Genomic DNA, 11,798 nt, shown 5'->3' with positions numbered 1-11,798 from the left:
CGAGCGCTGGAGGGAAACAGAAGGAACCTGTGTGCCCGCAGGAGCGGGTCCGTCCCCGGGGAGGGAGGGAGTCCTGCTGGACGGCGCCGGCCCCCCAAAGAGAGAGAGAGGCTCTTTGTCCCGCTGGGCTGCAGCTGAGGGGGGCGGGGAGGTGACTCCGGGCCCTTCTCCAGTGCGGACCCCTCTGGGAGACCCAGTGGGTGGTGAACTAACTGCTCCCTAACCTTCTGTCCGCTGCCCCCGCAGGTGGTGGGCAGTGGTGGTGCTGGTCGCCATCCCCTCCCTGGGGGCAGGTGGGGAGACCCCCGAAGCCCCTCCGGAGTCCTGGACCCAGCAATGGTTCTTCCGCTTTTTGGTGAATGCTGCTGGCTACGCCAGCTTCATGCTCCCTGGCTACCTGCTGGTGCGGTACTTCAGGCGGAAGAACTACCTTGAGACAGGTGTGTGGGCCAAGGGTGGGGAAGTGTGCTCGGTGCACAGGACAAGTGCTGGCCAGCTGTCCAAGCAGGGATGTGGCTTGGCGAGGGAGGGAGGGAGGGCAGCTGGCTGCTCTAGAGAAGACCATGAGGTGCTGGGGAGAAGACTGGGCCTTGACTTTGCGTGCCTTCTGCAGGCAGGGGTCTCTGCTTCCCTCTGGTGAAAGTGTGTGTATTCGGCAATGAGCCCAAGGCCTCCGACGAGGTTCCCCTGGCTCCCCGGACAGAGCCGGCGGAGACCACTCCTACGTGGCAGGCCCTGAAGCTGCTCTTCTGTGCGGTGGGACTCCAGGTAGGCGGGCAGGCTCTGCTTCTCCCCGCATTGGGTCACGGTGGGCAGGGGCTCTGGAATCAAAGTTTTCACCCTTCCAGTCCCAACAGTGTTTTAGTTGGTTATGTGTCCCCCTCCTAGGGGCACACTGTACCACCATCTTCTTAGAAGTGATTGAAGTGATTGGAGAAAATGTCTCTCCCCCTCCCCCCGTGATTTCTACTGTCCTATTACACTTTCTTCCACAATGATGTGTTTCATATACTGTACTGTAAACCCACTGATAAAAGTTTTGGGGGGAAGCCATTCAGCCTTCTCCCACACTGCATGTGAGAAGGGGTGCCAAGATGCTGGCCTCATGGCATTTTTGAGTGGACACTACTAGTCCCACCTCATATAACATGTCAAACTGATAGATGTCCAATTCTTGCCTGCCTGAATTGGTTGGAAATAGAAAATATTTGGGATGGAGTCAGCTCTAACAAACCCTCATGTGGGACAGACAGGGTCTGGGCAGTTCTAAAGCATTTGTTGTGTTTCACACACATTTGATTCCCTACAAGATAAATCCAGGCTTGAGAGGGAACGGGAAACTTCCTAGTTACTACACAGAGGAACCAAATTACGTGTGCTGTCCTTTAAACTAGCGGTTGCCAACGGGTGGTCCGTGAGGTCGGAAAGGCTGGCGACTGCTGCTTTAAACAGCCTTCTGAGGAAGAGGGAAGTTGATGAAATCCTTTGGCAACCTTTTCCTTATTTATCTTTTTAATCTCCACCCTCCCCCATCCAGGTGTCTTACCTGACTTGGGGAGTGCTGCAGGAAAGAGTGATGACCCGCAGCTATGGGGCCACAGCCACATGGGCAGGTGAGCGCTTCACAGACTCGCAGTTTCTGGTGCTAATGAACCGAGTGCTGGCGTTTATTGTGGCTGGCCTCTACTGCCTCTTCTGCAAACAGCCCCGACATGGGGCACCCATGTACCAGTACTCCTTTGCCAGCCTGTCCAATGTGCTTAGCAGCTGGTGTCAGTATGAAGCTCTCAAGTTTGTCAGCTTCCCCACTCAGGTGCTGGCCAAGGCCTCTAAGGTGATCCCTGTCATGCTAATGGGAAAGTTGGTGTCTCGGCGCAGCTACGAACACTGGGAGTACCTGACAGCAGGCCTCATCTCCATTGGGGTCAGCATGTTTCTGCTGTCCAGCGGACCAGAGCCCCGAAGTTCACAGGCCACCACACTCTCGGGCCTGATCCTATTGGGAGGCTACATTGCCTTTGACAGCTTCACCTCGAACTGGCAGGATGCCCTATTTGCCTATAAGATGTCATCAGTGCAGATGATGCTTGGGGTCAACTTCTTCTCCTGCCTCTTCACAGTGGGCTCCCTGCTAGAGCAGGGGGCCCTCCTGGAGGGGACCCGCTTCATGGGGAGACACAGTGAGTTTGCTGCACACGCCCTGCTGCTCTCAGTGTGCTCCGCATGTGGCCAGCTCTTCATCTTCTACACCATTGGACAGTTTGGGGCCGCAGTCTTCACCATCATCATGACCCTCCGCCAGGCCTTTGCCATTCTCCTCTCCTGCCTCCTCTATGGCCATACCATCACGGTGGTGGGGGGCCTAGGGGTGGCTGTGGTCTTTGCTGCCCTCCTGCTCAGAGTCTATGCCCGGGGCCGCTTAAAGCAACGGGGAAAGAAGGCTGTGCCCATCGAGTCCCCTGTGCAGGTTTGAGGGACCAGACTGGCAAAGTGAACGAAGATCCTTTTACCATACCGGTTTCCTCTCCTAGTGTGTAGCTTCTCACAGGTGGCTGGCTCAAGGGCAAAATGCAAGCTTTCCTCAGTATCACAAACCAGCTCTGCAGTTAGGGGTTGGGAGGCCAGAAGGCCACCTTCCCTTTTGCCTTAAGCCACCAGTCCTCTGGTATGACTCTTGAGCCCCAGAGTAGAGTTCTGTTTGGAGAGGGGCAAAGGTATCTTCCAGAAATTCCCTGAAGTCTTGCTGTTAGCTCTGCCACCAACCTCACCAGTGCTTGTCCCCTACCCTGAATACCCTTATAGATTCCTCCCCGATGCCTGCATCTCTTACTCTGGTGATTGTAAGCAGAGTGCTGCTTTCCTAGGATAAATGACAGGTGGTGCTGTGATAGGGGAGGGGAGAGTCCTGCCAGCAACACCACCCTCTGCTCCTGGATCCCATGGCTCTGCTCAGAGCCAGTTGCAGGTTTTGGTACTTTGAAAATGTAACTTTCTGCTCATAATTTTATTTTTATTAAATTAAACTGCTGCAATGGACTTGGTCCTATATTTTGGTGGAGTTAACATGATAGTTCTCTTCTCATATAACCCATACTTCTGATGGCAAGGGAGACTTGGGATAGAGCAGCTAAGGGAACTCAAAAGGAGCAAAACTGTATAAAACGGCATCTTCTTTATTTTGCATACTTTAATTTCAGAACAAAATAAAAAAAACCACAATACATAACACATCCAAAACTATGTCAAATATGAGAAGAGGGCTTGAGGCCACTGTAACCTGCCTTAAGGAAAAGACAGGAGAGGGGAAAAGCCACTAAACATCAGAGGAAACCAGGTGGGCTAGGGCCACTCAGGGCTTCTGGGGGAGCCATGAAGACTACACAGAGGACGCAAGGTCTGCAGGTAGAAACTCCTAGTCTACTTCTTCCATGCGAGAGGCATCCTCATCACCCTCAAGGGGGGGGATCTCATCAGGAACAGCAGCACTGGGTTCTTCTGCTGTCACTTCATCTTCATCAATGCCTACAGTGGGAAAGAATGTCACAAGAGATTTGACCCAAGTAGCATCCAAGTCAAATCTGTCCATGTAAGAGCTGTTCCCCAATAGTGGTACTCACCTAGGCCTAGCTTGATCATGCGGTAGATGCGGTTGGAGTGGGTCTGGGGATCCTCAAGTGAGAAGCCAGAAGAGAGCAGTGCAGTTTCAAACAGCAACACCACAAGGTCCTTGACAGCTTTGTCATTCTTGTCTGCCTCTGCCTTCTGGCGCAGAGTCTCCACAATGGGGTGGTCAGGGTTAATCTCCAGGTGCTTCTTGGCCATCATGTAGCCCATTGTAGAGTTATCCCTAAGTGCCTGGGCTTTCATGATACGTTCCATGTTAGCGGTCCAGCCGTAGGTGCTGGTCACAATGCAGCAGGGTGAAGACACAAGCCTATTGGAGATCGTCACCTATGGACAGTCACAAAAACCTTGGGTTTATATTAAATTGCATTACCACTTTAAGGTAAAAGTTATGCATATTTTAAGTTATCAGAAAAAAATGCTCAATCTTTGCCAAATTTTAAGTAAATAGCAGCCTTAAACCTGCTTGCTTAAGAGAGCAAGAGGTACGATGACTAAATTAAGTTGCTTAAAATTACTAATTGTGTAGCAACACGAGATTCTGAGGGAAACAGCCTTGAAGGCATCTATTACAAAATACATCAGTCCCAAAATTGGCTTACCTTCTCAACCTTCTTATCCAAGATTTCTTTCATAAGTTTGCAGAGGTTCTCAAACTTGGCCTTGCTCTCTTCCATTTTCTTTTTCTCCTCTTCATCCTCAGGTAGCTCCAGGCCCTCCTTGGTAACTGAGACCAAGCTTTTTCCATCAAACTCCTTGAGCTGCTGCACACAGTACTCATCGATAGGCTCTGTCATATATACTACCTCGAAGCCCCGCTTCCGCACTCGCTCCACAAAAGCAGAGTTAGCAACTTGCTCTTTGCTCTCACCTGTAGGGTTATTACTGAATGTGAGTCAAAGACCAAAAAGCTTCATACCAGTTCCCAGGCCTCCCCTAAATGTCACCCCCAATCCCTACACCTCTACTAAGGAGGCCGTCATCGGGCCCAGGCTCCAACGCACCAGTGATATAATAGATGGATTTCTGGGTCTCCTTCATGCGAGAGACATATTCTGAGAGAGAGGTCATTTCATCTCCAGACTGGGAGGTGTGATAGCGCAAAAGCTCAGAAAGGCGTCGCCGATTAGTCGAGTCCTCGTGGATTCCAAGCTGTAAGGGTGGAAAGAAAAATAATCTTACTTGGAACTAACCTCTTACTCTTCATGTGAATGGAAAAAAAAAACCCACATGGTAATTATAAAGAATGTAAGCATTTGCTGCCTCTTTACCTTTAGGTTTTTAGAGAACGCCTCGTAGAATTTCTTATAGTTCTCCTTATCTTCCGCCAGCTCAGAGAAGAGCTCAAGGCACTTCTTAACAATATTTTTACGAATGACCTTCAAGATTTTACTCTGCTGGAGCATTTCTCGGGAAATGTTCAGGGGCAGGTCCTCAGAGTCAACCACACCTCGGATAAAGTCTGCAATCACAAAGGGAAGAAAGCTCAGTTAAAAAAAATCAATTTTCCCTCACTGAATCTTCACTTGCTATGTTATAAAAAAATCCTTAATTATCTAAGACTTTAGTCCCCCCGAGAATGCTGAAGGCTTTATAGGACTTGCCCAACCAACTCCATTAGGGCAAGAGGGTACTCACTGAGATACTCTGGTATCAGCTCATCACAGCTGTCCATTATGAACACACGGCGGACGTAGAGTTTGATGTTGTTCTTCTTCTTCTTGTTCTCAAAGAGGTCAAAGGGAGCCCGACGGGGGATGAACAGCAATGCCCTGAATTCCAATTGACCTTCTACAGAGAAGTGCTGAAATTCAAGACAAGCCAACAGTACATTTCAAGGTTAAGCATAGATTTTAGACCCAACCCATGCTATCAACATGCCCGGAACAAAGATCTTTCCTAAGCACTAGAGCATACTCATGGGGCAGCTGTTAAGAAAATTAAGCCCTAATATCCTAAATGAATCTAGAGAATAGTCAGGTCCGAACCCAGGATGTGTAAGGCTAACATGGACACAGAGGTCAGTGAAAAGGATGCAATTTCTGCACCCTAGAAGTGTCACCAGTAAGTAAACTCATGTTGCTCATGGCATTCACAGTTCCCAGCTACCAACAAGTTGGGCAAGTTCCATTTGTCTAATCAGCCACACCCTTCTACCTGCTCCTCCTATTGGGCCAGCATACAGGGTTTCCTCACCTTGACTGCCAAGTGGTCTTCCCAGTCATTGGTAAGACTCTTATAGAACTCTCCATATTCCTCCTGGGTGATGTCATCAGGGTTTCTGGTCCAGATGGGCTTGGTCTTGTTCAGTTCTTCATGGTCAATATATTTCTCCTTAATCTTCTTTGTTTTCTTTTTCTTATCCTTAGCACTATCATCCTCCTCATCTGAGCCCACATCTTCAATCTTGGGTTTCTCCTCATCATCTTTATCTTCCTCCTCTTTCTCCCCTTTCTCTTCCTCTGCTTCATCATCACTGATTTCTTTCTCTCGTTCCTTCTCCAACTGAAAGTACCAAATACAATAGTTTTAGAGACAGAACATCAAGGAAAGGGGAAAAAAACAGGCACCATGCAATTCTCCAAAGCAGTAGGCACCATGCGAGGGTTTCCAGCCCATACTCACATAAAGAGTGATGGGATAGCCTATGAACTGCGAGTGCTTCTTCACCACTTCTTTGACCCGCCTCTCCTCCAAGTACTCTGTCTGGTCTTCTTTAAGGTGGAGGATCACTTTGGTGCCCCGGCCAATGGGCTCACCTAGAAAAAGGCAATCACAATGGAGTATAGAAAAAAATGAAACTAAACGCAGAACTGTAGTGAAAGGCAACTGCTTTACAGATAGGACACTCAACATGTCTAGTACCGCCTTCCCCAGAATGCTGACACAGTAACCTTTGCAGGAAAGCCCACCTACCGTGGTCAGCCCGCACAGTGAAGGAGCCCCCGGCAGAAGACTCCCAGGCATACTGCTCATCATCATTGTGCTTTGTGATCACAACCACTTTCTCTGCCACCAGGTAGGCAGAGTAAAAGCCAACACCAAATTGTCCAATCATGGAGATGTCTGCACCAGCCTGCCAAAAAGTTTTTAAAAAGAAGTTTTTAAAAATAGGAAGCCAAAGACTATGGACAAAAATACACATGGCGTGCGCCTAGCTAAAATACCACATACCTGAAGAGCCTCCATAAATGCCTTTGTACCAGACTTGGCAATGGTTCCCAGATTATTTATGAGATCAGCTTTTGTCATGCCAATGCCTGTGTCCACCAGAGTGAGGGTACGTTCCTGGGGGTTGGGGATGATGTCAATTTTCAGCTCTTTACCACTGTCCAGCTTGGAAGGGTCAGTCAGGCTCTCATAGCGTATCTTGTCCAAGGCCTGAAAACACAAATTACAATTTATTCAACTCCATCTCTTCACCCAAAATCCAAAACACTTGTTTTTTTACTCCCACATTAGCCTCAATTCTGATAACCCCTTAACTTGAGGTTTAAAAACCGCATGCAGCCCTGGCCAGTGTGGCTCAGTTGGAGTGTTGCTCTGTACAGCAAGAGGTTGTGGTTCTATGTTCTCTCTCACGTTTTTTCCTCTCACCCCCACTTCCACTAATATTAAGCAGCATATCCTGGGTGAAGATTAAATAAAAAGGTACACAGGTGGGTCCAATATCCCATCTACCCACGTAGAGCAAAGACAAACGTTTTTGAGGTTTATCCCCTTCAATAGTAGATCCCACAAATATGCCCCACCCCAAATAACACAAAAAACCCCCCACACCACCCATGCAGACCCCCAAGCACTCACGTCAGAAGCATTACTGATCAGCTCCCGAAGGAAAATTTCCTTGTTGGAGTAGAAAGTATTGATGATGAGAGACATTAGTTGAGCAATTTCTGCCTGAAAGGCAAAGGTCTCCACGTCCTCCTCTCCATGGTGCACCACTTCCTCCGGCATCTAAAACAGGAATTACAGAGCTCAATGTCAGGCCGAAAGTCCACCCCATCGCAGGGAAGACATGGGGAGAGTTCCTTCAAACTGCTTCGAGCTGGGCCTTTTCCTCAAAGATTTCGGGCCGTATGGTCAGTCGGAACGGACACGGTCCTAACAAAACGCAAGGTCAGGGTTTTGGAGGCCGAACTCCTGAGCGGCCCACGGGCCGGAGGCCTCAGCATCACCTGGCAGCTCGTTAGGAACGCAGATCTCGAACATGAGCCCAGGGACTCAAATGCGCCTTTAACGGTGGGGACCACCCACTCCCGCTCCATTAGCTTTCCCGGCACCAGGGGAGGAAAACCCCAAGGTCACTGGTTTAACGTAAACGGCGACGACCTGAAACTCCCCCGCCCCCGTTGGGATGTGCCACCTCACCGGGGAGGAGAACCTGAGACACTAAAACAAAGAGCCATAAAGCAAAAGCCCGCTCGTGACCTTTCAGCACACGCCACTGAAACGCGGGGCCAAACCGCACAGCCAAGATGGAGGCCGGGTCCGCAGGCCGACCCTCCCCACCGCCGGACAACCGCCGCCGGGAACACGCGGGCAGGGGGCGCCACCGCGCAGCCTCCCTGCGCGCCCGAGCATCCGGGCACCTGGGCGGGGCGTTGGGCTCCAGAAGCTTCCAGAACAATCTCAGCTCCCAGGGAGGGGGGAGGGTGGGGAGCCCATGAATATGCCAGGGCCCGCCCCCTCCCCTCCTCCATCCGGGCGCAGGAAAGATCTGGAAGGATGACGCTGGGCCAATGGAGGCCAACGGAGGCCTAAAGCGCTCCCCGCCGCGGACACTCCTCACGCACTTGGGAAACGCGTCCGGCGGGGGCGGGAGCGGGGCTCAGCCGGGACACCAGCGGGCTGTGCCGAGTCACCCGGGCGCGCACACCCACCCCCTCCCTGCGGACCCTTCAGCGCCCCCAGCCGCGTCCGGAAATGGACGGGAAAGATGGCAGCGTCCCAGGCCGGCGCGGTCACCACGTGCAACTGCCCACTAACCCCAGCCCACCCTGCGGCCCACCTCGGCCAGGGCTGGTCGCCGAAAGGGGCAAACCCCGCCGCCCAAGGACAGAGGGAAAAGCGAGCTGCCACCGGGAGCCCACTTCCACCCCCCTCCCGGGGAACCTGCTCGGCACAACAAAACCCGGGCTTTGCAGAGAAGAGACGAAAGCAACTCTGAAGGCTCTCGAGACAGGAACGCCCGAAGGAGAGCTCGGCTTGTGGCTTTACCTTGAAGAGAAAGAGATCCAAGCACAGGAGGGGTTGCAGTCGGGTCCCAAACCGCAAGCGGCGTGCGTGCGGGGGTGACTCAAGAGAGGGGATGCGTGCCCCCAACCGCCCTATATAAGGCGAAGCACACCCAGCTGCCCGCCCACGGATCCATCCGCCTTAAAGGAGCATGTCCGCCCGCCCCGCACCTGCCGCCGCCCGCCCACCGTGACGTCATGGCCCAACTAGGCGAGGGGCCGGCGTGCGGGGCGGACACACTCGTTTACGTTGCTCCCTCTCCGCACTTGCAGGCACGACCCCACCAGGAGGAGAAATTGGGGATGCTCAGATGACGTAGCAGTGGACAGAGAAGCCAGGATCTCTCTGGCCGCCCTAAAAACCTGTGGGTCAGGGGCCTCCACGCATGAGTCCCAGCCTCGTGGGGCGCTTAAAAGAGGGGCATGGGGAGGCGGCACGTCACTCCGACCTTCGCTCCCAAGTCGACCTCCTATAGTCTACCCTACACGTTCCTACGCCCTGTAAGGGTAAGGCGTTTTCCTGCAGGGAGCGTGCGGAACGCCAGACCCAACCCCCGGCAGCCCCCGGATCCCGGCTCCAAAGCGGGGGAAGGGCCAGCCTTTAGCCGCGGGGCGTGGCCTCGCCTGGGGGGTGGCAACCGGCCTGGGCTTGAGGGGGCGGGGGTGGGGGGGACTCTTTGTCCGCCTGCGGCGGAAGGGGCAACGGCGGCGGTGCTGCGATTGTTTCCAGCAGTTTCCAGACCCGACTCGGCGATTCCGCCCCGCCCCCCAAAGGCCCCGCCCCTCCCGCTGCGGCCTGGGCCGTGTCTCTGCCGCGGCTCCGCCCCGCGCCAGCGTCCCCATCCCCTGGACTCTAGGGAGCCCGGGTGGACCCTCTTCGCCACTCGGCGGGCGCAGCCAGCCTAGCTCCTCGCGGGGGTGGGATGGAGCGTAAAGTTAATGCCGGCCCCTTCCTCTCCCCATCAATCACGCCGGGTCCGGCTCTGCGGGCGCCGCCTGCAGCGAGCGGAGACGGAGGGACCCTCCCCAGGCTCTGCTGCACCCGAGACTGCGGTCTTCCTATGTGAGCACATAGAGCTGGTTTCTTTCTTTTCGTCGTGGTCTCTCTGCAGCTGCTTGGAGCTGGGCAGAGCAGGGTCGGCAGGGCCTCTGGGAGAGTGCCCGCTGCAGGTGCCAGGACCGAGTGCTTTCTTTCTCCAGCTGTGGCGCCTGAGCCCCAGGCCTGCGCCTGCCCAGCCGCTGCAAGACGCCATCCCTCTCTGTTGGGTCTGATCAAATAATTGAATCAACAACCCCTCCCCTGGGAACTGACCTTTAGATCACAATCGACATTCCCTTTCGCTTAGACCACATTCCTCTTGGAAAAACCATCATCCTTCTCTTCCAGACCTTCCCAAGCTTCGGACCCACCCAGAGAATTCTCCACGCAAGAAAGCCCACCTTGAGTCCTTTAAAATCTCTGACTCCCTGTCCCTGTGCTGGCGCCATTTGGGGGCTCAGCCCATCTGGTTTTCCAGATGACATAATCTATAATAATAAAAGTGTAATATGCTAATTAGACCGGACAGCCGGACGACCTTCCGGACAAAGCTGGGGCTGTGAGGGCCGAGCCCCTTGCACGAATTTTGTGCATCGGCCCTGTAGTAAATTTATAATTCTTTACCCCCTTCAGCCTTGTGTGTTCCTCCTTCGGCGACCCTAACACTCTCCAGGCTCTGCCATTTTTCCTGCCCTCCAGCTGACGAGCTGTCCTTGCCTTCCCAAGACCTCTTGTTGGAAGCTAGCAGGACCCACAGCCTCTCTAGAAGAGAATGGCTACTCCCTGCTCTGTAGACGTTCATCAAACTCTCCTCCAGGCACACTTTGTCCGACCCTGGAATGTGGGGGAGGGCTTCCCCCACTGCCACCCGCAGCCCTTTACTAGCCTTGGTGCCCAGTCTTCTGTCTTCATATTTTCTGTGTTCATGTGTTGCGTTCTGAAGGACTAAGGGCCCTTGCTTTCCTTGCCCCACACTTCAGACCTTATCACTCCTGCCACCACCACCCCAATTTCATCTCTCCTTACCCATCTACTTCCTTATGGTCTGTGAGCAGCCTGAGGTTGAGTGTGAGAAGGGGCTTGGTGCTGCTGCCAGGAAGGCCCCATGCTGCTGTTTCTGTTTTTTATTTTAAACAGGTTTTTGTCTTGTTTGTAATATTTTTTATTGATTTCAAAGAGGAAGGGAGAGGGAGAGAGAGAGAGAAACATCAATGATGAGAGAATCATTGATTGGCTGCCTCCTGCACGCCCCCTACTGGGGATCGAGCCGAAACTCGGAATGTGCCCTTGTCTAGAATCGAACCTGGGACCTTCAGTCGTCAGGCTGACGCTCTATCCGCTGAGCTAAACCAGCTAGGGCCAGATGCTCTGTTTCTGATGGAAATCTCAAACGAGGAGCATGATATCATCCCTCAACACACCCTCTCTTTCTCTGGGAAGGAGGGCCTAGCTAATTAAAAATTTGCCCCTTGACCTAGCTGGTTTGGCTCCATGAATAGAGCATCAGCCTGCAGACTGAAAGGTCCCAGGTTCGATTCTGGACAAGGGCACATGGCTAGGTTGTGGGCTCAATCCCCAGTAGGGGGTGTGCAGGAGGCAGCTGATCAATGATTCTCTCTCATCATTGATATCTCTATCTCACTCTTCCTCTCCCTTCCTCTCTGAAATAATTTTTTTTTTAAATCTGCCCCTAGGTCACAAAGAGCCTTCACAGCATCTCAGAGTCCCGTGGAAGAAGGTCAAAGTAAGTCTGCACATTTTATGGACTGGGGAAAGAAAGGCTTCTAGGTGGGGGCAGCTCACAGCCTTTGCTCCACTAACTCCCTTACTCCCTGCTTCAGAAAATGCACTGGGAATGCTGTTTTCCTTCTCATGAGCTAAGTCCAAAGCAGAGCAGG

The 11,798-nt window shown here is 52.7% G+C and overlaps 2 protein-coding genes across 3 annotated transcripts; one reads left to right on the top strand and one right to left on the bottom strand.

Moving 5' to 3' along the window:
* The first annotated feature begins 127 nt into the window (after window positions 1–127).
* SLC35B2 (solute carrier family 35 member B2) lies at window positions 128–3,036 on the top strand. Of its 2 annotated transcripts, XM_006098575.3 has the most exons (3): window positions 128–440; window positions 614–768; window positions 1,538–3,036. In XM_006098575.3, exons 1-3 carry the CDS (start codon window positions 383–385, stop codon window positions 2,471–2,473), a joined length of 1,149 nt encoding a protein of 382 aa, XP_006098637.1. In that variant the 5' UTR covers window positions 128–382; the 3' UTR covers window positions 2,474–3,036. The 2 variants fall into 2 exon arrangements, with proteins under 2 accessions (XP_006098637.1, XP_006098636.1); XM_006098574.3 differs by lacking the exon at window positions 614–768 and having other exon boundaries at window positions 360–440.
* Window positions 3,037–3,153: 117 nt separating this feature from the next.
* HSP90AB1 (heat shock protein 90 alpha family class B member 1) lies at window positions 3,154–8,973 on the bottom strand. Its single transcript, XM_006098573.3, has 12 exons — window positions 8,845–8,973; window positions 7,432–7,581; window positions 6,799–7,005; window positions 6,541–6,700; window positions 6,250–6,383; window positions 5,821–6,129; window positions 5,263–5,428; window positions 4,896–5,086; window positions 4,629–4,776; window positions 4,227–4,495; window positions 3,618–3,951; window positions 3,154–3,522 (listed from the first exon to the last, which is right to left on the bottom strand). Exons 2-12 carry the CDS (start codon window positions 7,579–7,581, stop codon window positions 3,413–3,415), a joined length of 2,178 nt encoding a protein of 725 aa, XP_006098635.1. The 5' UTR covers window positions 8,845–8,973; the 3' UTR covers window positions 3,154–3,412.
* Window positions 8,974–11,798: the final 2,825 nt, after the last annotated feature.

Source organism: Myotis lucifugus, unplaced genomic scaffold, assembly GCF_000147115.1.
Source record: "Myotis lucifugus unplaced genomic scaffold, Myoluc2.0 scaffold_241, whole genome shotgun sequence".
Classification (NCBI taxonomy): domain Eukaryota; kingdom Metazoa; phylum Chordata; class Mammalia; order Chiroptera; family Vespertilionidae; genus Myotis; species Myotis lucifugus.
This window is presented reverse-complemented; position numbering and strand designations above follow the sequence as displayed.

Coding starts and splice junctions, on each gene's coding strand:
- SLC35B2 (XM_006098575.3), top strand. CDS start 383: ATGCTCCCTGGCTACCTGCTGGTGCGGTACTTCAGGCGGAAGAACTAC. Junction 441..613: donor GAAGAACTACCTTGAGACAG/GTGTGTGGGCCA, acceptor TGCCTTCTGCAG/GCAGGGGTCTCTGCTTCCCT. Junction 769..1,537: donor TCTGTGCGGTGGGACTCCAG/GTAGGCGGGCAG, acceptor TCCCCCATCCAG/GTGTCTTACCTGACTTGGGG.
- HSP90AB1 (XM_006098573.3), bottom strand. CDS start 7,581: ATGCCGGAGGAAGTGGTGCACCATGGAGAGGAGGACGTGGAGACCTTT. Junction 7,006..7,431: donor TGATCAGTAATGCTTCTGAC/GTGAGTGCTTGG, acceptor TTGTGTTTTCAG/GCCTTGGACAAGATACGCTA. Junction 4,777..4,895: donor CGTTCTCTAAAAACCTAAAG/GTAAAGAGGCAG, acceptor CCACCCTTACAG/CTTGGAATCCACGAGGACTC.